The sequence below is a fragment of the Sinocyclocheilus grahami genome, unplaced genomic scaffold (genome assembly GCF_001515645.1).
Source record: "Sinocyclocheilus grahami isolate Dianchi unplaced genomic scaffold, SAMN03320097.WGS_v1.1 scaffold527.1, whole genome shotgun sequence".
NCBI lineage: Eukaryota > Metazoa > Chordata > Actinopteri > Cypriniformes > Cyprinidae > Sinocyclocheilus > Sinocyclocheilus grahami.
In genome coordinates, this window is record NW_015505706.1 from 598,779 (window position 1) to 621,330 (window position 22,552).

Below are 22,552 nucleotides of genomic sequence, written 5' to 3' on the forward strand. Positions count from 1 at the left end.
GATGGAGCATTGCAGTGCTCTAAAACTGTTTTTTTTACAAAACTATTAATGCCCAAATTTGCATTTTCAACAGATTCACATCTGGGAACAATAGCTAAAAACCGTAGCCACTGAATGAGACCTCCAAACATGCTCCTTCTTTCCAAAACCCTGCCCTCTAAAGACCTGACTGACAAGGATATCACAGAGACAGGTGTGATTTTTCAGATTCAGGGCCATTTTAGGAAATTATTCATTCTAAATAAGATTTTGTTTTAGATGTGGCCGTGCGTGACTTGCATGGCTAAGACTAAGACAGGATTTTGTACCCCCTGTGCTCACACACCGATTTAACTGCTACAATACAATTACCGTACATGTGGCTTAGTGTCTGTGTCCTTAGAAATTAACCACCACAGGTACAGTAAATGTTTGTAAAAATACAGCCCAGTGGTTTTTGTTTTTTTGAATTACACATTGAATTGTGTTGTGTTGTTTGAAGACTGGAGGGAATGTCCAAAAAGGTTACAGAAAACACACTGGTAATTTTCTGCCAGGACTTTATCCATTTTTTCCAGATTTTTTATTTTTATTTTTCAGTGTAGCATGCTTTCATACGACTTTTTATTGTATTAAAGCTACTATTTCTGTAGTATGTATACTTTGCGCTATCCATTTTGTGTAAAACATATCTTTACCTTTGTTAGCCTGATCAAACTGTTCAATACTTGAGATTTCCAAATCACTTATCATACTGGAAATGAAAGGTGCACACGACAGATATAGCAGAAATAGTATGGAAGCATGCTGTTCCAAAAATAGGCCTGTCTCAAAGGCAGGAAATGCTACCATGTAGCTTCCACCAGGTTTTACAGACCTCCTTGGTACACAAACTTAAAGATTAATAATCACAGTTTACCAGCTAGTATACACTAAATTGAATAAGCAAACAAATAGAGAACATCATTGTCTGGAATTCTGGGATTACTAGAAGAAGGTGGGTGGTCTGCATATCAGTCTAATCTCTAACTGTCTGATTAGTGTTAAACCTATACCATCCCTGCACGCACCCAGCCTTTTGATGCTCTACTTGACCACTACTAATGAATTAGCCAATCAGAACAAGGACTCATGCCACACCCAACTGCTTATCCAATCATGTGTCCAGGCATTCATTCATCACAACCGAAGCCACTGTTAAGAGAGAGCATAAACACAGTACAAATGTCCATTTTAACAGGGTCTTCTTATTTTTGGCTTGAAAGATCAATAAATGTTTTGCCATATGACCCCTTTAAAGAAAGTTTGAGCTACTTACCTCGACAAAAACACAGACATAGAAAGAAATTTGAGATTAAAAAGAGCAAAACGATTTGTCATCATTTTATCGACATTTATTTATTTCTAAAGTTTTTCCAACAGCGTATACAAAAGCATAAAATTAATATAAAAGGTTCAAAATCAGCTAAAATATAAATATATCTAGCGTAAAATAATCACATGAACCTAAAAGCTTAACATCACTGAATGACATTCCCATGATCTGTCCTATCTTCTAAAGATTCATGTCCCAGAGAGCCTTGCTGAAACCTGTACAGATGTAGGATGAGGTCTCGAATCTCCTCCCGTTTACCTCGCACCTGTTGCCGTGGAAACCAGCGCTCCAATCTCAATGGCAATTCAAAGTCTACCACAGGGTCCTTAAAGATATACAAATAGCATTGCTATCAAAATAGATTTGAAATTGAATTGAAAATTTGGAATAAAGAATGGGTGTAATTCTACCTGTAAAAAACTTTCTGCATATTGTAGCAGATAAAGGCCACAGTCACTGCTGTTGTCCTGTAGGGGGACTGTACAGTGGGAACCTATCATGTGGTCACCACTAAAGTCACGATGACCACCTCTTTTTGTCTGCCACTCCACCTGAAGGTATCTAAAAAAAAACATCAAAATAAATCATGTCATGAAAAGAAATTTCATTATACACATTATATATATTGAAATTACAGGCAAAAATATCGTGTTGCACTAGTACTATTTACATAATACCAGCAAACAATTAATAATAATAAAGATAGCAACAACAACAGCGCTTAACATAAATATGCGATTAAGCTGGACTGTATTAAGTTCACAAACACTCACTCGCGCAAGAGTTTGAAGATACGTTCGTGAACCGACAACTTCAGGGAATCCATGATGAGAATGCATGGTCTGAAAAAAATAAAGAGTAAAAATAATTCTCAAAACTCATGGTTAAAAAAAATGTCGTTTTAGAATGTTAGTTAGTTTTAGTTAAAAAATAGTAGTTTGTTGTGCGATACATTAGCAGTTAAATCCTTTTCCTGAAAGCCTCCATAACTGCATCATAAAAAATACATGAATAAAAAGCAACATAATTATAGAAAGAAAAACTTTTTATAATCAAAATAACAACAGAAAATATCTAAAATCCATTATATAGTACTATTTTAATATTATCGTAATGTATGCAGCACAAACGTTTTTTTTATTGGAAAACCTAAACTATTCTCTTTTCTCACACTAAATTCTCTACATTATGACAAAAACAAATCAGTTAATTTAAAACACACACACACACACATACACACATACCTTTTACACACAATAGGTCTCTTGCAGGTATTTTCCGTACACTTCTACAGAAGGAAAAGGTTCTGCTATAACTGTGCATGTGCAAACTATCTGTGTCCACATGACATTTTATCAAATCAAATGCCATTCAACAAATCCAATTGTCAAATAAAGATTTCTGACTAGCAAGACCTGTTATTAAAGTTAATTTGACTTACGGGAAGATGAGTCATGCTTGACTTTATACGACTGTCATCTAGATTAAGAACAAAAGTTTGTCTAGAATCATCAAATGATACTTAAAAGTAGTAAGCATACGTAAATTAATAATACATTTTTCAAAACTGACACATCTTACCTTTGTCCTCATCACTGTTGGATCTATTCTCTCCATGGATCTCACCCTCAGACTCACCCAAACCTTCACCTCCATCACCCTGCACAGAGTCTCTGCCGTCCCTTTTCACATACTGTGGCTCTTCTAACCCAGGAAAACAGATCACCACGAGGTACCAGTGAGCTCTGAAACAAACAGCAGACATGATATAAGACACTTATAAACATGATATATTACACACTGGTATATTCAAGGCAAATTAAAGCTCAAACATTTTATAATGTCCATAGAGAGCACAAATTAGTGAATGAAATTTCAAGAAAAAAATTGCAACATGTAATTAAAAAGCAAACACAGCTCTAAAAACACTGGCCCTCAAAAGTAATTTTGGCTTAAGTGTCCAAACACTGTATTTATATAGCTGATACTCACTCTTGATTGACAGGCACAAACAGGAAGTCTTTGTCAAAGATGTCTACATGACGCGTCCACGTCCTCACACGCTGATGCCTTCTGACCTGAGCTCTGATGGACAACCAAAGTTGTAAAAACAAAAAACATTTGTAACAATAAGCATTTATCAAAGGAAAGTGCATATCAGTATCTCAAAAGGGGTATATATATATGAATATATGTGTGCCGTCTAACAAATACTCACGGTGTGCTTGTACTGTCCTCATTAGCGTTGTCTCTGCGTGTGAGCTGTTTATAGAAAAAACTGCTGAAAACATGAGATCTGTCTACAGATGCTTGCGGGGCCTTTTGCACCAGAAGATACCTAAAAAAACACGCATACAAAATACAACCTCAGTTTGCAAGTATGTCATCAATATTCAAAGAGGACTGTTTGAGACTCTTGGTAGCAAAGATATCTTTAGTGTTACAGAGATTTCAGGTTTATGCACCTAAAAACATACACTACAGTTTAAAAGTTTGGGGTCTGTAAGAATTTGTAACATTTTTGTAAATGCTTCTTATGCACACCAAGGCTGCAATTAGCCTATTTGTTCACAAATAAAAACAGCAATTTTGCAAAATATTATTGCAATTTAAAATAACTTCTAATTGAATATATTTTAAAACGTAATCTATTCCTGTGATGGCACTATGATGAATTTTCAGCAGCCATTGCTCCAGTTTAAACTGTCACATAATCCTTCAGAAATCATTCTAATATGTAATCATTGCAAGACTTATTGACCCCAAAGATTTGAATGGTAATGTATTGTTAAAAACCAATGTTTAGTTGTTTTTCACATCAGAGCTTCCTATAAGCAGTTCTTGATCAGAACAAGTTGCAAACTGGATCAAACTTCATGCTGATAGTCAAAACTCCCAGTTCTTCATCCCACTCCTTCCCAAATAACTGATGGAGTGACTGTAAGTCCCTCCACTGATACATTGTGTCTAAAAGCAATCCTTAGCTGTCTTACTTGAGGTAGAAGTCGATTATGACATCATTAAGAAACTCGCCACTGTCTAAACACTCCAGGTCCTCTGTCGTCACGGTGATGGCTCCTTTCGTGGGTGGAGGAGGGAACTGAATCAATCTAAACAGAGTTGAATGACAGTAAATTAGGACTGATTTAAATTGGTCAAAATTGACAGTGACATTTATAATGTTCCAAACTATTTCTATTTAAAATAAACATTATTTAAACTTCCTGTTCATCAAAATTCCTGAAAAAAATGCATCATGGTTTCTGCAAGAATATTAAGCAGAACAACTGTTTACAGTATGATGATAATAAGGAATGTTTCTTGAGCACCAAATCAGCATATTAGAGTGATTTCTGAAGGAACATGCGACATTAAAGACTGGAGTAATGACGCTGAAAATTTGGCTTTGACATTACAGAATAAATTATATTTTAAAATATATTAAAATAGAAAAGTTCTTTTTTTAATTGTAACAATACTTTCTAATATTACTGTTTTTTACTGTATTATTGATCAAATAAATGCAGCTTTGGGGAGCAAGAGATTTCCGTCAAAAACATTAAAATCGTTTTTACCTGTGTGCCGGACCACAGTGTTGGTATGGTGTCCATTCTGCCCCAAGTGTAGGTGCCAAGGTAACACTGTATGAACCCTGAGCTCTACTGTGGCAAAGCGTGTAAACTGGCTTCAAATGAACATCAGAATCCTGAGACTGGAAACACACATTTAATCCATAAAATTGCCAAAACAATTTGTTCTTTTTCTTCTATAATCGATAATTCTCTACCTAGTCCAACCAGATCAAACTAAGCTAGAAAAACAGATCAAAAACCACCACACTGACATACAGAGGGTCTGAAAAGTGAAATTTGTATTTTGTATTTAATAATCTGATATAATTACAAATAATATTACCAGCCTAATAATTTGTAACTAAATTACTAACATTAAAAGTTAACCACGGGAAAGAAATGAACTTGCAAACACGGAAAAAAAAAAGCAAAGATACGTAGATGCAATATTTTGTCTGAACCTTCACAGCAGATACAGCTGCATGTGCAGCAGTGCTGGTTTGAGGATCAGTTTCAGGCATCAAAAGTTGGAGAAGGTGTGTTTCCTGGGAGCTCTGAAGCACTTTCAGGCTGTCTGACTGTGTGAGGGGGGAGAGGAGTATGGAGCTGCTCTGATTCTGAACCATGTCCATTAAAGAGGCCAAGAGCGCACACTCAACACCAGTTACAGGTTCAGCCAAACACAGCAACACACATGTACTGCCTTCAGCTGTTAACACATAAAACATAAGGAGAGAGAATATAGAAAGCACTGTCATTGCTTTCAAAAATATTAGCAATGTTAACAAATATATAACAACATATTACAGTATTATCAGTAATCAAGAAAGTAGACAGGTAGCTGACCTGGACATGTGTCTGGCAGGATGACGGACAGGTCATTGCGTAATCTGTGTGCCTGGTTATCAGACAGCCAAAAGAGGACCAGAGAAGGGGGTGGGACTTCGCTGTCCTTAGCCAGGCCACACGCACTCAATATAGGCTCATCCCATACACTGTATTTACATACATTAGGTGTCGATATAGAAATGTTCACTGAAGAACCTGAACAAACAAAAAGGAAAAGAGGTTTAAAAATGTAGAATCATATATATTACATATAGATATTACCTATATCTAATTATGATATAAAATATAATATAAAAAAAATATAAAGCTCTAATTATAATATAAAATGTCTAGAATAATAAATGTTATAGATTTATTTTAGTTAAATAATAATCTACAAAAAAACATAGCAAATGCTTAATGTTCACTTCACCAGAATATTTCTAATAATAATGTTTGCTTAAAACATGTTTACCTCTTAATGAAAAAGTGATCTTGTCTGTAGTGACCTGAAAAATGGTATATTAAAAATCAGTGACAAACAGAAAATAGAGAGAGATCCAGAAACATTCCTGATACACTTCCTGTTGTACTTTTTTTATGTAAACCACAGCTTTAGGACCATGTGATATTTCAGTTTTTCTTTTTTAATAAATCTGCAAAAATGTCAACAATTCTGTGTTTTTCTGTCAATATGGGGTGCTGTGTGTACATTAATGAGGAAAAAAAATGAACTTAAATGATTTTCGCAAATGGCTGCAATATAACAAAGAGTGAAAAATTTAAGGGGGTCTGAATACTTTCCGTACCCACTGTATGTGGCCCTGGACCACAAAACCAGTCACAAGTGTAAATTTTTCTGAAAGCCGAATAAATAAGCTTTCTATTGGAGTATGGTTTGTTAGGATAGGACAATACTTGGCCGAGATACAACTATTTGAAAATTTAGGAATCTGAGGGTGCAAAAAAAAAAGTCATTAGCAATGCATATTACTAATCAAAAATTAAGTTTAGATATATTTGCGGTAGAAAAATTACAAAATGTCTTCATGGAACATGATCTTTACTTAATATCCTAATGATTTTTGGCATAAAAGAAAAATCGATAATTTTGACCCATACAATGTATTGTTGGTTATTGCTACAAATATACCCGTGCTACTTAAGACTGGTTTTGTGGTCCAGGGTCACATATTTGATCAGTCCAACCCACCACATCAACATAGCACTCTCACCTTCATACTCTCACAATTGGCACTAACTCCACCCATGTGAAGGGAAGACAGCTGTAGCTCTATCACAGCTGAACTCTGACAATGAAAACGTACATACACACATCAGCGCCAGTGTCTGGCTGGAACAGCCTCCATTAAGCTAGATGTTTTTTACATCAAGCTATTATGAGACACCATCAAATCAGCTATATACTATTTAGTAATTATTTAGTAAATAAAATGAATAATTTTTGTCCAGTACGTGGATCACCATACCCACCTGTGTGTGAATGACACTCGAGTGTTTTTTCTGCTTGTAAACTCTTACCGATTTATCTTCTTTATTCATGTCTTTTGCACCCTCCAGTGGCTGGATGTTTAGGGAAGAGGCTTCCACCTCTTTACTTTCCTCTCCTTCCTGTTCCTCTTCCTCTTCACTGGACAGAATAACTTAGCAAGGCAACAATGGAATTATTGTCTTCAAATAACAATCATACAAAGTTAGAAAAAACGCCTTGGTATATCTGTGTGGCATGTAAAAACCAAATAATGTTTGATATTTATTAGTGAAATAATATTTACCAATTACATACACTTCCGTTCAAATGTTTGGGGTGGGTAAGATTTTTTTTTAAATGAAGTCTCTTATGCTCACTAGGGCTGTATTTATTTGATAAAAAAATGCTGAATAATCACTTACTAGGTTCAGATGGGGTGAGCTTAGAGGACTCTGTGTTGTAGCTCCGCCCCTCTGTTGTCCCATAGGCGGGGTCTGAGTTGGGAACATGTTCACCTGAAAGGCTGTCTATACAAAATCTTTTAACCTGAATTTCCCCATCAACCTCGACCGAGAGGCGTATCACACTTCCTCTTGTTCCATCCACTTCCTGCACCACCTCTCCATTCCTGAGCAAGTGATTTTCCGTATCTTCTGAAGCATATTTTGGGCATTCTTGTGTTTCTCTCCTTTCTTTCTTATTGGGTAGATTCTATAGAATCAAATGTAGATTCAAAAATGATGATCTACAATAAAAACTAATCATATTTGAATCCTAAACAGATCTTCCACGTCATACTTTATAGTTTGCTTTGATATATCAATAAATTATTTAATAATGCATTTCATTTGTTTTTAAAATGCATTTTATTCCTGTGATGGTAAAGCTGAATTCTCAGCAACATTACTCCACTCTACAGTGTCACATGAGCCTTCAGAAATCATTCTAATATGCTGATTGGTGCTCAATTATCAATGTTGAAAACAGTTGTGCTGCTTAATATTTTTGTGGAAACCATCGGTGATACACTTTTTCAGGATTCTTTGATTTTTGCAAAGGTGTACAGATCTTACCTCGCTACCTGATGTTTCTTCTCTCAGACTACACCGCCTTGCTAATGATGAAGAGGGGCTGCGTAAAGATTCACATCCAGAGGAAAGTGCATCCTCATGCTGCAGAGATCCTTCAAGAAGTAATACTTCATTCTTTTCAGAAGTAGATGGTTTGGTCTGTTTAGGCAGCTGTTCACTAATCTGAACAGCCTGTGGTGAGTCACTTTCTCTGGGTGAACAGGAGTTACCTGATACTTCAGATGACTCTAATAGTTTCAGTGATGAGTTCAGTTGTTTGGATTTTGGATTTTTGATTTCTTTGTGTGGACATGATTCATTTTCAGTGGATGACTCAGTCTGATTGTGGGATGGTGAAGTGGCTTTTGGTCCAGTAGAGTCTATTTCTCCTCTTTTTGTTAGACTGGTTCTCCTCTTGTCTTTGAGTGCAGCGGTTGAGGTGTGATCACTCTGCCTTTTGCTCTCTGATTGGTTTGTCTTTTGGCCACATCTCAGCAATCTCTGCCCGATCTCTGTCTGAAGGACATCTTCTAAAACCACCTTGACCTGGCGCCTATAGGAAATAAGTAAATACACAAACATACACACATTAATATGAAATAATCACATAAAAATCAACTAAACTAATGCAAAGAATAACAAACACTGTAGTTCCTTAAACATACTTACTTTACTTGCGGATCCATAACTACTAGACAGACAGTTTAAACACATTTGGTACATTCTGCACAGCTGTTTATTGACTTATCTGGTTAACTAATGGCACAGCAACCATTTTAAATACTAGCAGTGTGGGCATGGAATGAGACGAGTCAACATGCACAGATGGTGCATGAATGATAAGCAAAAGTGTTTAGTGGGGGAGTGTAGATGTGTGCTATATCATGCAAAACAGGATTTCCCTCTGCTATTTGGAAATAAAAGTCTGATATAAACTATATAAATATATATTATAATGCTTAGAAGGAAAAACACTCTCCCCAGTTCACCCCGATCGTTTAATGAAACCAAGCAGGAAAAAGTCAGACAATTACAAGCATAACACATCAAAACCTAATCAGTATACAGCAACTTTATTACTTTAGCCAGCAAGCCTCTTTGCTAAAACTGACTTGACTTAAACTGTAAGTGGACAACAGGTAAAATAACACGAAACTTCCCAAAGGAGCAGGTTTTCAAGTGAATTTGATAAAGCCAGATCACTTCAGTTCTGGCAGTACTGTCGTATGGTACCCTAATTATTTATTTTATTATTTAATACCATGTCAGCACAAGGTTATCTTCATGGCAAAATACAATTAACAAGAAGCTACACAAGATTTGAAAGATTAATACTTGACAAAAAAAAATCCAAAATACATTCAGGTGATACTTTTTAAAATACATCAGTAAAACACATCTCTGAATAAAATCATTGTCTATTTATGTAAAAAAAAAAAAACATAACAGTCATTGTAGTTTTCGTATGTTATCCTAAAAACTACTGGCTTGAAATACTTCAGTCATATTGAAGTATGTTAAATGTGCTCGATGCATCACTTCCTTTGTCAGGAAACAGGTGGTGGATACTCAAGAATGTAAAAAATTCAGTTAGAAACCTCTGAAATCTGCATTTTTTTCCAAATACATGCAATGTTGAGAGTCTTCACATAAAATATCACATATGCAAGTCAGTTGGCCAACATTTGCGTAATTCAAAACTACATATTTCATGTAATGCAAGGCAAAGCAAACTATATTGTACTTTGGTACATAACGTGTTTATACAACTACTTAACCTAATGTTTACTATAAGTGATGAAGAACAGGCTTCGCCTTCAGAATCTGATGGATAATGTGGTTAGCTCGTTACCTTTGGATTTCCTGCCATATGGTATGTTCTTGATCGCTTGATGTACCATTTGAGGCCAGCTGTGTCCAGTGGATCTAACAGTACACAAGAAAACAAAGCCAATCAGAAACTACCAAAACATTAAAGGGTTAGGTTCACCCAAAAATTCTGTCATTAATTACTCACCCTCATGTCGTTTCAAACCCGTAAGACCTTCGTTCATCTTCGAATATCTTAATTTGTGTTCCGAAGATGAACGAAGGTCTTACGGGTTTGAAACGACACGAGGGTGAGTAATTAACGACAGAATTTTCATTTTTGGGTGAACTATCACTTTAAGAGAGCACGGGTTGAATTGTTGACAGAGGTTAAGTAGTCAAACAGTTCACTAGATATAATAAAAAATAAATATTCGAAAAACAGATTAGCACATTCTATGTTAATATGTCAAATGGATTCAGTGCCTGGTGACTGTATAGTTAGGCTAATAAACTATACAATTCGGTTAAAGAATGGTTTATTCTGATTACTATTATTAATAAGCATAACTATTCATTGAACACTGGTGTATTTTATCATATTGCTGTATGCACTGTTTTATAAAAGCAATAGCCTTTGTGGTTTAAATGTAGTTCTTTACTTAGAACCTTAAAAGAATTTGTCAACAAATGCACAAACGATATGTCCACATCATAGTCACCTTGGAGTGGCTCTTATTCCGATCTTTGGACATCTTTGTATCCACACGCTCATCCTCAGCTGTGGATACTCTCCTGGGGATCTTAAGAGGACTTTCAGCCTGGGACACATTAAAAGATGTTTTTTTTAATCTTTTGGATTTAAGTAAAAACATTGAAACACAGTAAACACCACTATTCCATATATCATGTCATTCCATGCATGGACATACCTGGCAGCTGTCACGTTTGATCTCAGGTGAGAGGGTCAGAGCTCTCCTCCGGTCCAGGGAAAAATGACAGGAGTTAGACAGAAGGCTGCTACGGGTTTTGTCATGTGGCATTCTGCAAACAGATGTTTAAAATCCCAGATAAAGCAATGAAAATGAACAAAGACAGGACAGGATCAGAACCCAAATATAGCACTGTAAGCAGTCCTAAAAGCGCTAAATTGATGCATTATATCATTAGATGATTTTCACAAATAGCCTGAATCAAAATCTCAGTTACATTATATGCTAAATATAACCGTTCGGATCTGTCAATGCATTGAAACAATCAACATTAGCACACATGCACATTAAAAGTGCTCCTAGCTGACCTGTAGCTAAATACAACGTCCTATTATTACTTCATCTGGTTTCAGTTTTTATATATTACACCTAATTTTAAGTCCCGTTGTCAGTTTAAACTGTAGAACATGGCAAATGAAGATAATTGAGCAGATGAACAGAAAACGAAAACATGAATATTGGGATTACATTCCTTGATTAAAAACTTCCGCCACTCACAGGAAGTCACACGCTCTTCTTCTTCTTTGTGAAAAGCGTAATCTAGAAAGGGAGTGTGCGCCATCTAGCGTCATGAAGAATATGCTAAGTGCTGTCTGTGGGTTGAATACAAAATGTATGTCCAAAAGTAAGCGGGCTCTCAAACGCCACATCAATACTTGGTTTTTAAAGCATTTATTTATTTATTTTTAACACATTGACATTATACGGAGTAAGTTCTCTGTAAAAGCTTCTTCATGTAAAGCTTTTTTATTGTGTGTTGGAACAGCAGTGGGGATTTGGTCCCATTCAGACATAAGATCATCAGTGAAGTCAGGCGGTGACAGTCAGCAATCCAATTCATTCCAAAGGTGTTAAATAGGTGTCACGTCTGGGCTTTGTTCTGGTTTACCTTTCCACACTAGTGTCAGTAGAGGGGCATAAGTCATGCTGGAACAGAAAAACTTTTGCACCCTCAATCTATAACACAAGATAAACTATAAAATCGAATATCTTTTCGTTTCATTTCACTCCTGCTTTGTGTTTCTTTTAAAGGTAGGGTGGACAGTTTCTGCGCTTCTAGTGTCATCTAGCGGAACTACAAAAATAAAGCCAATTTCCAAACAAGCTTTTTGCAGGTCACAGCTCTTAGGGATATATAAAAGTGAAGGCCTGTCAACAGGTCAAAGTAGACTACTTTCAATAAAAGGTCCAACATATTAGGAACACCTTTTACTTGAAGTTTAACTCACCTGTCGAGAGGAAACTCCACAACTTAGTTGTCGAAACACATACATTTAATCAGATTTCTCCATCTTTTAAAAACAGTACCAATGTTTACCCTTGTTTTACCCCGTTGTCTGTCTCTCTGTATTTTGGCAAGTCTTCGCATTTTGGCTTGCACTTCTGTAACAAAATCTAAACTTCTTTTTCCACACCATTGGCTAAACCTCCTCTAAACATCATTCATTTATTTATTTTCTCTACTTTTCTGTCACTATCATTTTGTTGTGAATGACTGTGCAGGGTGCGGTGTCAAACTGAGTGTGGGTAATCAGGTTAGAAAAAGAGCATGTTCACTCTCCCCACTTACATTTCCTGCCAATACTGAGGACTGAACCTATGCCTTTTTGGTAAGTCTGTCTGTCTCTCTAACCATTACCCAAGAAAGACTGAGGAGGCACCTAACCTCAATGGCTCCCGGGCACTGAAGCAACTGGTTGCCCACTGCTGTGTGCCCACAGTGTGTGTGCACATGGATGGCATAAATGCAGAGCACAAATTCCCCATATGGGTTACCACACTTGGCCTACATGTCATGTTGTCACTTAAATAACTAAAGAAACAAAGAAAAAAAATAATGTCACACGGTACCAGAAACTGGTTAAGATTATGTTTGTTGAGTTAAAACTCACATGCTTATTTGCAATCCTGTAAAGATATTTTGCATCACATGTGGACCGAGTAGATTATTATTATTATTTTGTATTTTGCACATGTGCTTTCTTTATGCTAGGGCCTAAAGTAAATCTTACATTTTATTTTTTGATGCACCCTAATATATACACACACACACACACACACACACACAGTATAATAGTGTACATAGTACAAACCTGATTCCAAAAAAGTTGGGACACTGTACAAATTGTGAATAAAAACAGAATGCAATGTGGAGGTATCAAATTTCAAAATTTAATTCAGAATACAACATAGGTGACATATCAAATGTTTAAACTGAGAAAATGTATCATTTTAAGGGAAAAGTAAGTTGATTTAAAATTTCATGCCATCAACACATCTCAAAAAAGTTGGGACAAGGCCATGTTTACCACTGTGTGGCATCCCCTCTTTTTTTTAATAACAGTCGGCAAACGTCTGGGGACTGAGGAGACAAGTTGCTCAAGTTTAGGAATAGGAATGTTGTCCCATTCTTGTCTAATACAGGCTTCTAGTTGCTCAACTGTCTTAGGTCTTCTTTGTCACATCTTCTTTATGATGCGCCAAATGTTTCCTTTGGGTGAAAGATCTGGACTGCAGGCTGGCCATTTCAGTACCCGGATCCTTCTTCTACGCAGTTAATGCATAGATGTGTTTATCCAATCAAAGAATATCTTCCTAGAGTGGACAGGTTGGTATAAATATACCAGAGATTACAAAACAATGCTAATTTAATGTTGAGTTTTTTAGGAAGAAAACAAGACAACAAAGACTGGACCATTTTATTAGTTGTTTTTATCATTAAAAAAATTACATAATCTTATAAAGAGCATCAGCTGTTATTGTTACTGACAGCAATATGTCTTCAGTCAGTGTACAGTCAGTTAGTTGGTGAGTATAAATACAAAAGCTGCAGGTAAACATCAGATCTGAACCGCCCCTGAGGCAGAGGTTGATGAACAGACCTTCACAAACTACAGCTGATGGGAAACAGAAAAAGAGAAAGAGACAAAGAAAGAGAGAGGAGGAGCCAGTGTTGGCACCCAAGAACAAAAGGTCACGCAGAGCAAAACTGGACTGATGTCAGATCTTTATTACAAATTGCCTTCCGCTTGTAAAACCTCTACTTAAAAGACCAGCTTAGATGGCCTTGTTGAAACACTAGCAGCATCCAAATCACAACACATGCTGGTGTCCAGCAATGCTGTTTTTTCAGCCTCCATTGTGCCCAGATTTAATTCTGCGTGACCTTTAACCTCAGGAACCACATTTCTGCACAGCTGTCTCTGTAGATGCAGATGACCCAGCAGCACCCTCAGGCTCTGGAGCGGGCATTAATGCTGCGTCTGATGCATAGCGCTCCTTTTTACCTGGAAACACAAACATGTCAGACAAAATTAATGTGACATTTGAACACACCATCTGTACATTACACATCAGTACAATGTGGAATGAACACCGATTCACTCTAATGTACTTCTGTACTTTGCCTCACTTAAGACAGGCTACAGAGTAATAAAACACTGACATACACTTTCACCCTATGTATGTTCTTTATGTTTCTGGTTTTTCTGTGAGTGTGAGAGAGAGAGAGAGAGAGAGAGAGAGAGAGCGAGAGAGAGAGAGAGAGAGAGAGAGAGAGAGCGAGAGAGAGAGAGAGAGAGAGAGAGAGAGAGCGAGAGAGAGAGAGAGAGAGAGAGAGAGAGAGCGAGAGAGAGCGAGAGAGAGAGAGAGAGAGATAAGTGAGTATACCTCACCTTTAGCCAGACTACATGGTGTGAGCACAGGTTGTTCTGCTTGCTCTCCCTCTGTAAGGGCAGCGCGGATCTTGCGCACCACATAGACGCTGGCTGTAGGGAAATGTTACAAATCATACACAAAACGTGATACAAATACACAAAACAAAATTCCCTATACACTAGGTGATCCTATAAGGCACAATTCTTAAAAATAAAAAATAATGAGAAATTCTTTAATTAAAATATCATCATTATTTTTTTAATCTAAATGCAGTGTGGTGATATAGTACAGCGATCATATCAGATGGTAATACTTTAGTACTTTGAAATTGGAGAGAGAGAGAGAGAGAGAGAGAGAGAGAGAGCGAGAGAGATAAGTGAGTATACCTCACCTTTAGCCAGACTACATGGTGTGAGCACAGGTTGTTCTGCTTGCTCTCCCTCTGTAAGGGCAGCGCGGATCTTGCGCACCACATAGACGCTGGCTGTAGGGAAATGTTACAAATCATACACAAAACAAAATTCCCTATACACTAGGTGATCCTATAAGGCACAATTCTTAAAAATAAAAAATAATGAGAAATTCTTTAATTAAAATATCATCATTATTTTTTTAATCTAAATGCAGTGTGGTGATATAGTACAGCGATCATATCAGATGGTAATACTTTAGTACTTTGAAATTGACCATGGTAATAATGAATAATGATTTTTTTTACAGTCTATGATTTACACCATACTATATCAAAAAAGGTTATATCTTTTTGTTAATTAAAAATACACAGTTGACATAGCCTACACCTGAAATATAACATACATATATATATATATGTTATGCATTACTACAATGTTTAACCAACATTATTTTGTGCATACTGTATACATACATGTATACGAATTATAAGTTAAACAAGCCGTGATAAGACCGTACAGTATTTTTATATTTATTATATTATAGGTGTTTATCTCGTAAACAGAAACTGAAAGGTTCGAATCTTTTGTTCTAATGTTAAAGGCTTTAAAGGACTACGTCTTACCTTTTATCAGAAGTCATACCATGGTGTACAGATCGTTCAGTTTCTACTGTATCTGTTTCGTGCCTGGAAACACAAGCGTCTTTTACAGGCTATGAAAGGTATGTTGCTGTTCCGGAAGCGCACTGTCTCTTCCAGAAGTAGTTTCACCAGCTGCTGTTACGAAAATATGTTATGTATGGGTTAGTGTAGCATTTCTCATCAGTCTTACAACGTACTTATCATTGATTGGCCCCTTTGCCACTTATGATGAGTTGTTCACCAATCGCTATGAAACGCGCTGAGATGACATAACACAACTCCGGCCAATCAGGAAAACACAACATAAAAAATAGATCCCCTTTTGGTTATAATATTTATCTACTTTTATCTATATCAAACACTTCAAATAATATTTCATTCTTTTTTTTTTAAACTACATTGAGAGATAGTGAGATAAAAATGGTAAATTTCTGACAAGAATAATCAGTGTTCACGCTTCTGTCCATTAAGTGGCTTTCGTAAGACTAAGTTACGCAAACAGACACCAGTTTAAAGTTTATATCACTGATTTATTCCGTTTAGACTTTTTATAACCTTCATGGAGCAGTTCATGGGAAACATGTCAGGGCTTTCTCATTAATCATCCGGACTTAAGTGCTAAGAGACTCAATATCTACTTAATTAACTTGAAAGTTAATTAGCTGAGTAACGGAAGTTAATAAGAGTGCCAGTTCTTTCTACTAGACAAGACACAAACACAAAATAAATGTTACTAGATTTGTATTTAAAATTTGTTGAATCTGCAAGCAATACAAAAATATAGCGTACATTTTCATAAATATAATAGTAAAACATGCTCAAATGTTTTCAAAGTATATGTCTGAAATACTCAGCTGAATGAAATAGAAAAGGCAGTCTTTATTTCCATTATATACAACAAACATTATGTTGAGGCGGTAAACAGCTTGATTGAAAGCTTTTCCACATTAATACAGTACAAAAAAATCTTATGCTTCTTCCCATCATTAATGGCAAAGGAAGACATACTATCAACCATTTTCTTTTCTGTTTTCCAACTATAATAATACATGCTATAATTAAAGTGTCAACATGAAAGCTGCAACACGGAAACACTGATAGAAATTCTTTAAAGGTTAAGAATGTAAAAATATGTGCGCGCACACACACACACTTTCTAAACATTCTCCCAGGGTCCCCTATCTTTTAAGATCATGTCCGGGCTGTAAAATAGGATGTTGTTGTCCTCATCATCGGAATCGGAGTGTGTATCGAGGTCATGTGTGTATCTTACATTTGCAGCATGGTACTCTCCAATCATTGTGCTGTCACATAGCCGAGACTGGACAGCCATCTGAAGAAAGCATTACATGAACAAGAGATTGAAATCAAACAGAAAGCTAAGGTGACTAACCAAATGACCATTGGCTGAGACCAGTGAGCATGAACTGTACCTTTATTCCTGTTGTACTCAGCTGACTCCAGGTGTCCTTACCGAAGACAAGAGCATTTGCAAGCCCATGCAAGGGTGCACTGAGCACATGCAATAACGTCAGAGAAAACACAGGGCCCTCTGGGTAAGCAGCATTATGAAGTCTGCAGAAACACAAATACAGATCAGACACACATGCACAAGGATGCACCCAAAGGTATGAGGCATGTGAGCCAAAAAAGATGAAAAAAGAAAATGTTTTTCCCCATTCAATGACTATACCAACAACCAAATAAATAAATAACAATAATTTTATTTTATTATAAAATTATGAAAATTAAACCAATAAAGAAATATGTTATTATTGCAATAAGTATTTAATAATAATTCTATTTTATGGAACAACAGTAAAATTACAATAATAATATTTATAGTGGTCTTCATTTCTTAGCTTTCCATTGTTAAACTACAAAACATCTATTTTGGTGTAAAACTGCTGAGATACCTTGAAGCTCCTCTTATGTTGATTGATTTACTCTCTATTACAAATTTGGAAAGAAAAAAAAAATACTGAAAAATTACATCCCTGTAAGATGTGGTGAGAAAATGCACAGTTACCGATTTATGAGAGGGAAGATAGAGACGAGCAGATAGACAGAGGGATACCACTTCAACGGTCTGATCTCTTCAGCTAGAGAGATCTGCAGGAAGAAGTAATAATACACACATGTATGAACTAGTAGATGGCAGCATTGTTACATCTGCACATACACAAATAAATATACACACACAAACCTTCCTCCTCTCTCTTTCTGGGTTAAAGGTGCCTAACCAGGAACGCATCTGAAATAAATACAGCAATTTTAGACATGCATTTACACTCCTTATGCATGGATCATTATATTTTGTATGGCTGATCGGCGCTGCTCCGGCACAAATCCAATCATCTCTTTCGTGATATTTTAATGTACACTGCTTAGTGTACCACAGTAAGACCTGTGTAGAGTACACAGATGTCTGCACGTACATGAGCTGATTCATTGCGTCAGTGTGTGTCAGAATCTGCCAGACGTGCAAAATGTTCTGGAATGTGGAATGTCACTTTCAGCCATACAGTGGTAAGTCAGCATTAACAGAGAACAGGGAGGAGAGAAAGCTTTTTGTTTACAATGAATTTTCATTACACACCTAGGTTAGACAGCATGTTGCCATGAAATCAAATTTAGATAGTAGTGAGACCATTTTTCACAATCACATTCACTCACCCTCTCGTTGGCCACACAGATGATTCGAGCATAACAGCAGGTCATGAGGATAATCAGGCTAAACAGAGGAATGTACCATCTGCAAATAAAGAATACTTTACATCTCAAACAAGAAAATACACAAACAGAGGCCTCAAAAAGTATTTGGACACTTGATAGTGTTGACTTGATAGTGTGCCTGTACTATCCTTCTTTAAAATAAGGTTACACTTTATTTTAAGCTGACCTTGCTACAGTGTAATTATACATTTAAGTAATGAGTAATATTAGTTAACTACATGTACTTGGTTAACTATATGGTTAGGATTAGGGTTTGGTTTAGGGTTACTTGCATGTAATTATGCATAACTAATTGTAATTATTATAATAGTAAGTACATGTAACGTGTAACAAAGACACCTTAAAATAAAGTGTTACCTAAAATAAATACCTAGGGATGCAATAATATTAAAACAATTATTTTCATTTTAAAGCCACTAACTGATAAAAGGTCAATATTCTAATATATAATATAATGTATTAATCATTATCTTATATCGTATTTGTAATAATTAAAAATGATAGAGTATGAAAAAATGATTCATTTAACTCTGTTAATACGTTTTTAAAGATTACTTTGACGTGATTTTTGAATGACGGCAAAGAGAATCTAAATGTAAAAATACAATTAAATATTCAATATCGACTGATACTGATCAATTAAATATTGCCTGATTACCGATACAGTAAAGATATCTTGTGCATTCATTTAAATATTATACAGCATTCATGCATTTCAGGTGTCCAAATATACTTGTTGCCAGTGTGAACAATCCTTAACACAGCATAACTGGACATAATTAAAGGTGAAAAACATTGTTAAAAACTCCAGCATGCACAATAACCTGTCAGAATGGGAACAGAAATTCCTGAAATTCAAATAGCATGAGCTACGTGAGCCTCTGAAAAATGATGCAACTCATAACATAGTTTCATTCGTCCAACACAAATTCATTCCTAGCAACAACATGTATTTCCGCAAACACTCACACGCATGCTGAACAATACAAACTTACATGCCAAACCTCCACCCGACATGATTATCTGTGATCCAACTGCAGGAAAACAAGGAGACAGAAAGGACTGATGATGACTGTAGTGATATGATTGCAATTAAGAACATATCAAAAGTCAAAGGCCACTCACCACCAGGCTCCAGCGGGGCCGTAGTATCCAGCCATCAGGGGGAGGGTGGACATGAGCAGAGGAACCCCCCATGCCACCAAATGATACGGTCTGAGAAACACATGCAGATGTTAGGAACACTCTATCTGTATGTATACACAACTAAATGCATTTATTTGTGTGTGTGTGTGTGTGTAGTGACTCACATTTCATAAGGTTCAGTTCTGATTTCTCTCACCAGGTTCAGGTACAGATTAAATGTAATAAGACAAACCCACATCAGTGCGGTCCAGTCTGAAACAAACAACAAAAATTATAATAACTATTGCAACAGCAGTTTATTATGACACAGTGTCAATACAGAATGTCGTCTTTCTATTTTGAAGCACTAAAGTTACTTCCTTTCCACTTAAATGACTTTATTCAGAAATATCATCATAGTGCATGTGTTTTTTGTGTTGTGAATTTGATGTATTCAAATGTCTTCTGCTAGTTATATCAAAGCCAAAAATAAATCCTCTTTCTATCCCATCTCAGAACTGATTATCTGTTACTTTACATATACACAACAGTGCACATATGAACACACATCTTTAAATCAGTTGCCAAATTTACCAAAATATGTGAGCCACCAGGCTTGAAAATTACACAGAGACCCCTCTGCATGAGACTCTCCCTGTAGATGAGAAGAAAGCAACAGGTGCAAATCGTGCGATGAAATAAAGTTATTAAAAAGGGAAAAAAATATTTCCCTTTCTACAACATACATTAGCTTGATAATTACTCTCCAAACATGTCTCTCTATCACACAAAGGAATCAGTGCAACTCACCATAACATAAGCAACACTGTCAAAAGCTGCAGCTACTGTCAGATTGAATATCATTTTCTGAAGTACAAAGGAAAAAATACATACACATATGAAATACAGATAAAAAAAGTTCCAATATTACTCCAAATAATTCATAACAATCAGCAATATGACTGAATATGAAAATTACTGGTTAGAATAACAAATTACACTACTAGTTTGGGGTCTACAACATGTTTGCTAATATTATGTTCACCAAGGCAGCATTTATTTGATCGATAATACAGTAAGAACAGTAATGTAGTGAAATATTATTTCAATTGAAAATAACTGTTTTCTGTTTGAATATATTTTAAAATGTAATTTATTTATATTTCAGCAGCCATTACTCCACTTGTCAGTGTCACATGATCCTTCAGAAATCATTCTAATATCCTGATTATTTAAGAAACATTAGGAAACATTTATCATTATTGTCAATGTTGAGATGTTCTTTCTAATATTATTGCGACATTTTTTTCCAGAGTTCTTTGATTTAAACAAATGTTTAAAAAAATAGTTAGAAAATAAAAAAATAATGCATTTTATTGAATTTTGTTTGGGTTTGTGTGTAAAACAGTGTAGTCTGTTGTCACGTTTAATCAATTTAATTCATCCTTGCTGGATACAAGTATTAATTTCTTTTAAAAAACAAACAAACAAACATTTGAACCATAGCGCACACTGTACCTGAGCCAAAGAGTTATATCGGCGGAACAGCCATATTGCAAACAGCATGAAAAGGCTACACAAAAGGGAATTTTAATAAAGTTAAGAATGCTCAAAAGCCACTTTAAAACAAAGAAGCAACGTGCAATATGATTTGACTCACCATGCCACTAGTGAAAATGTCCCTGTGGCTCTTTTCACCTTAAGAATCACATCCTGTAGATTAAAACACACACATAAATCTAATAAAAAATCAAGAAAGAAAAGGACGCGCTGACTTTAATTCCAAGAAGACAATAACATTTAGTGCAATCGGCTTTTTTTGATAGCTTTTTTGAATGCCTTGGTTCTTTACATTTTTTTCCTAACAGTAGACAGATTTACACTTTCAGACACTCTCCGACTTTTCATCAAAGAAATGTAGGCAGCCAGGCGTTTTCCTGCTCCTCGTGTGTTGGGTCCCCTCACAGATCAATAAATGATTCATTTCTTACTGAACTTATCTCACCGTGACTCATCTTACGAATTTCCCACAACATTTTTTAAATGTTTAACTCAAATTAAGTTGTCATAAATCACTCTATACTATCGTACTTGCAAGTCTTTCTTTCAGTAAAAGTATTAGTGAACATCATCATGCCTGGAAAGCATGATGTCACGTTGTGATTAGCATGAAGGCTAACAAGTTAGCATTACATTAGTTTCTAAAACATGTTTATACTTACACATTGATAATCATCGGGCACTGCGTTGCAGAAAGTACCGCGGGAGCTGCTAGTGTTGTTACCCTGAAGTGGATGCTCATCTCCCATAATTATTCTTTCTTTTTATTAACTAAGAGTTTGATGTGGAGTGCACACATCATGAGAACAACACAGCCACATTGACACGTAAGGAGTGCGCAGAGGGACAAACAAGACAGCGAGACGAAACGCGGTGACGCCTCCGCTTCACAGAAACTCATTGCCAATACATTTGAGACAGGAAAAAATAAATTAAAAAAGGTTGGAGACAGAACGTTATTATCTCTACAGACTAAGCTGTTGTTTATACAGGGAGATCATAATAAAATAATATCGACACTGTATTTATTTCAATTTATATTGTTCTGAGATGAATGAGGAAACGTAACTTTAAATCGGATTTTATTTTAATTAAAATGAACGGATGAAACTGCTCAGCATTATATGATCAAGTATGTTTTGATGTGTTTACTGATTTTTTTTTTTTAATGTAGTGTTATGTTTTGCTTTTGTTTTCATAATATGGTAAGAAACATGAAGGCGAGGTGATTGAGATGCATTCAAAGAACATGGTGTGACAGTTCACGCCTTTTGTCAAAATGTTTATTTAGGTTTAGGTCCAA

The 22,552-nt window shown here is 35.9% G+C and overlaps 2 protein-coding genes across 6 annotated transcripts; both read right to left on the bottom strand.

Moving 5' to 3' along the window:
- Positions 1–1,371: 1,371 nt before the first annotated feature.
- On the bottom strand, positions 1,372–11,634 carry LOC107555227 (SUMO specific peptidase 7). 5 transcript variants are annotated; one of them, XM_016237959.1, is made up of 21 exons: positions 11,616–11,634; positions 11,058–11,169; positions 10,848–10,946; positions 10,169–10,242; positions 8,320–8,869; positions 7,669–7,957; positions 7,297–7,418; positions 6,990–7,064; positions 6,230–6,263; positions 5,773–5,970; positions 5,388–5,635; positions 4,930–5,066; positions 4,348–4,464; positions 3,573–3,692; positions 3,347–3,439; positions 2,936–3,099; positions 2,796–2,833; positions 2,599–2,642; positions 2,128–2,196; positions 1,765–1,915; positions 1,372–1,679 (listed from the first exon to the last, which is right to left on the bottom strand). In XM_016237959.1, exons 2-21 carry the CDS (start codon positions 11,166–11,168, stop codon positions 1,500–1,502), a joined length of 2,913 nt encoding a protein of 970 aa, XP_016093445.1. In that variant the 5' UTR covers position 11,169; positions 11,616–11,634; the 3' UTR covers positions 1,372–1,499. The 5 variants fall into 5 exon arrangements, with proteins under 5 accessions (XP_016093445.1, XP_016093443.1, XP_016093444.1 ...); XM_016237957.1 differs by lacking the exon at positions 11,616–11,634 and adding an exon at positions 11,492–11,609 and having other exon boundaries at positions 11,058–11,171; XM_016237958.1 differs by lacking the exon at positions 11,616–11,634 and adding an exon at positions 11,487–11,609.
- LOC107555230 (cyclic AMP receptor-like protein A) lies at positions 2,571–22,140 on the bottom strand. The gene is made up of 14 exons (XM_016237963.1): positions 21,912–22,140; positions 21,350–21,402; positions 21,208–21,262; positions 20,500–20,556; positions 20,284–20,344; positions 19,875–19,962; positions 19,690–19,779; positions 19,560–19,598; positions 18,505–18,583; positions 18,035–18,082; positions 17,858–17,940; positions 17,262–17,403; positions 16,980–17,161; positions 2,571–2,598 (listed from the first exon to the last, which is right to left on the bottom strand). The coding sequence occupies exons 1-13, from the start codon at positions 21,996–21,998 to the stop codon at positions 16,985–16,987; spliced, it is 1,059 nt and encodes a 352-aa protein (XP_016093449.1). The 5' UTR covers positions 21,999–22,140; the 3' UTR covers positions 2,571–2,598; positions 16,980–16,984.
- Between the last annotated feature and the right edge of the window lie 412 nt (positions 22,141–22,552).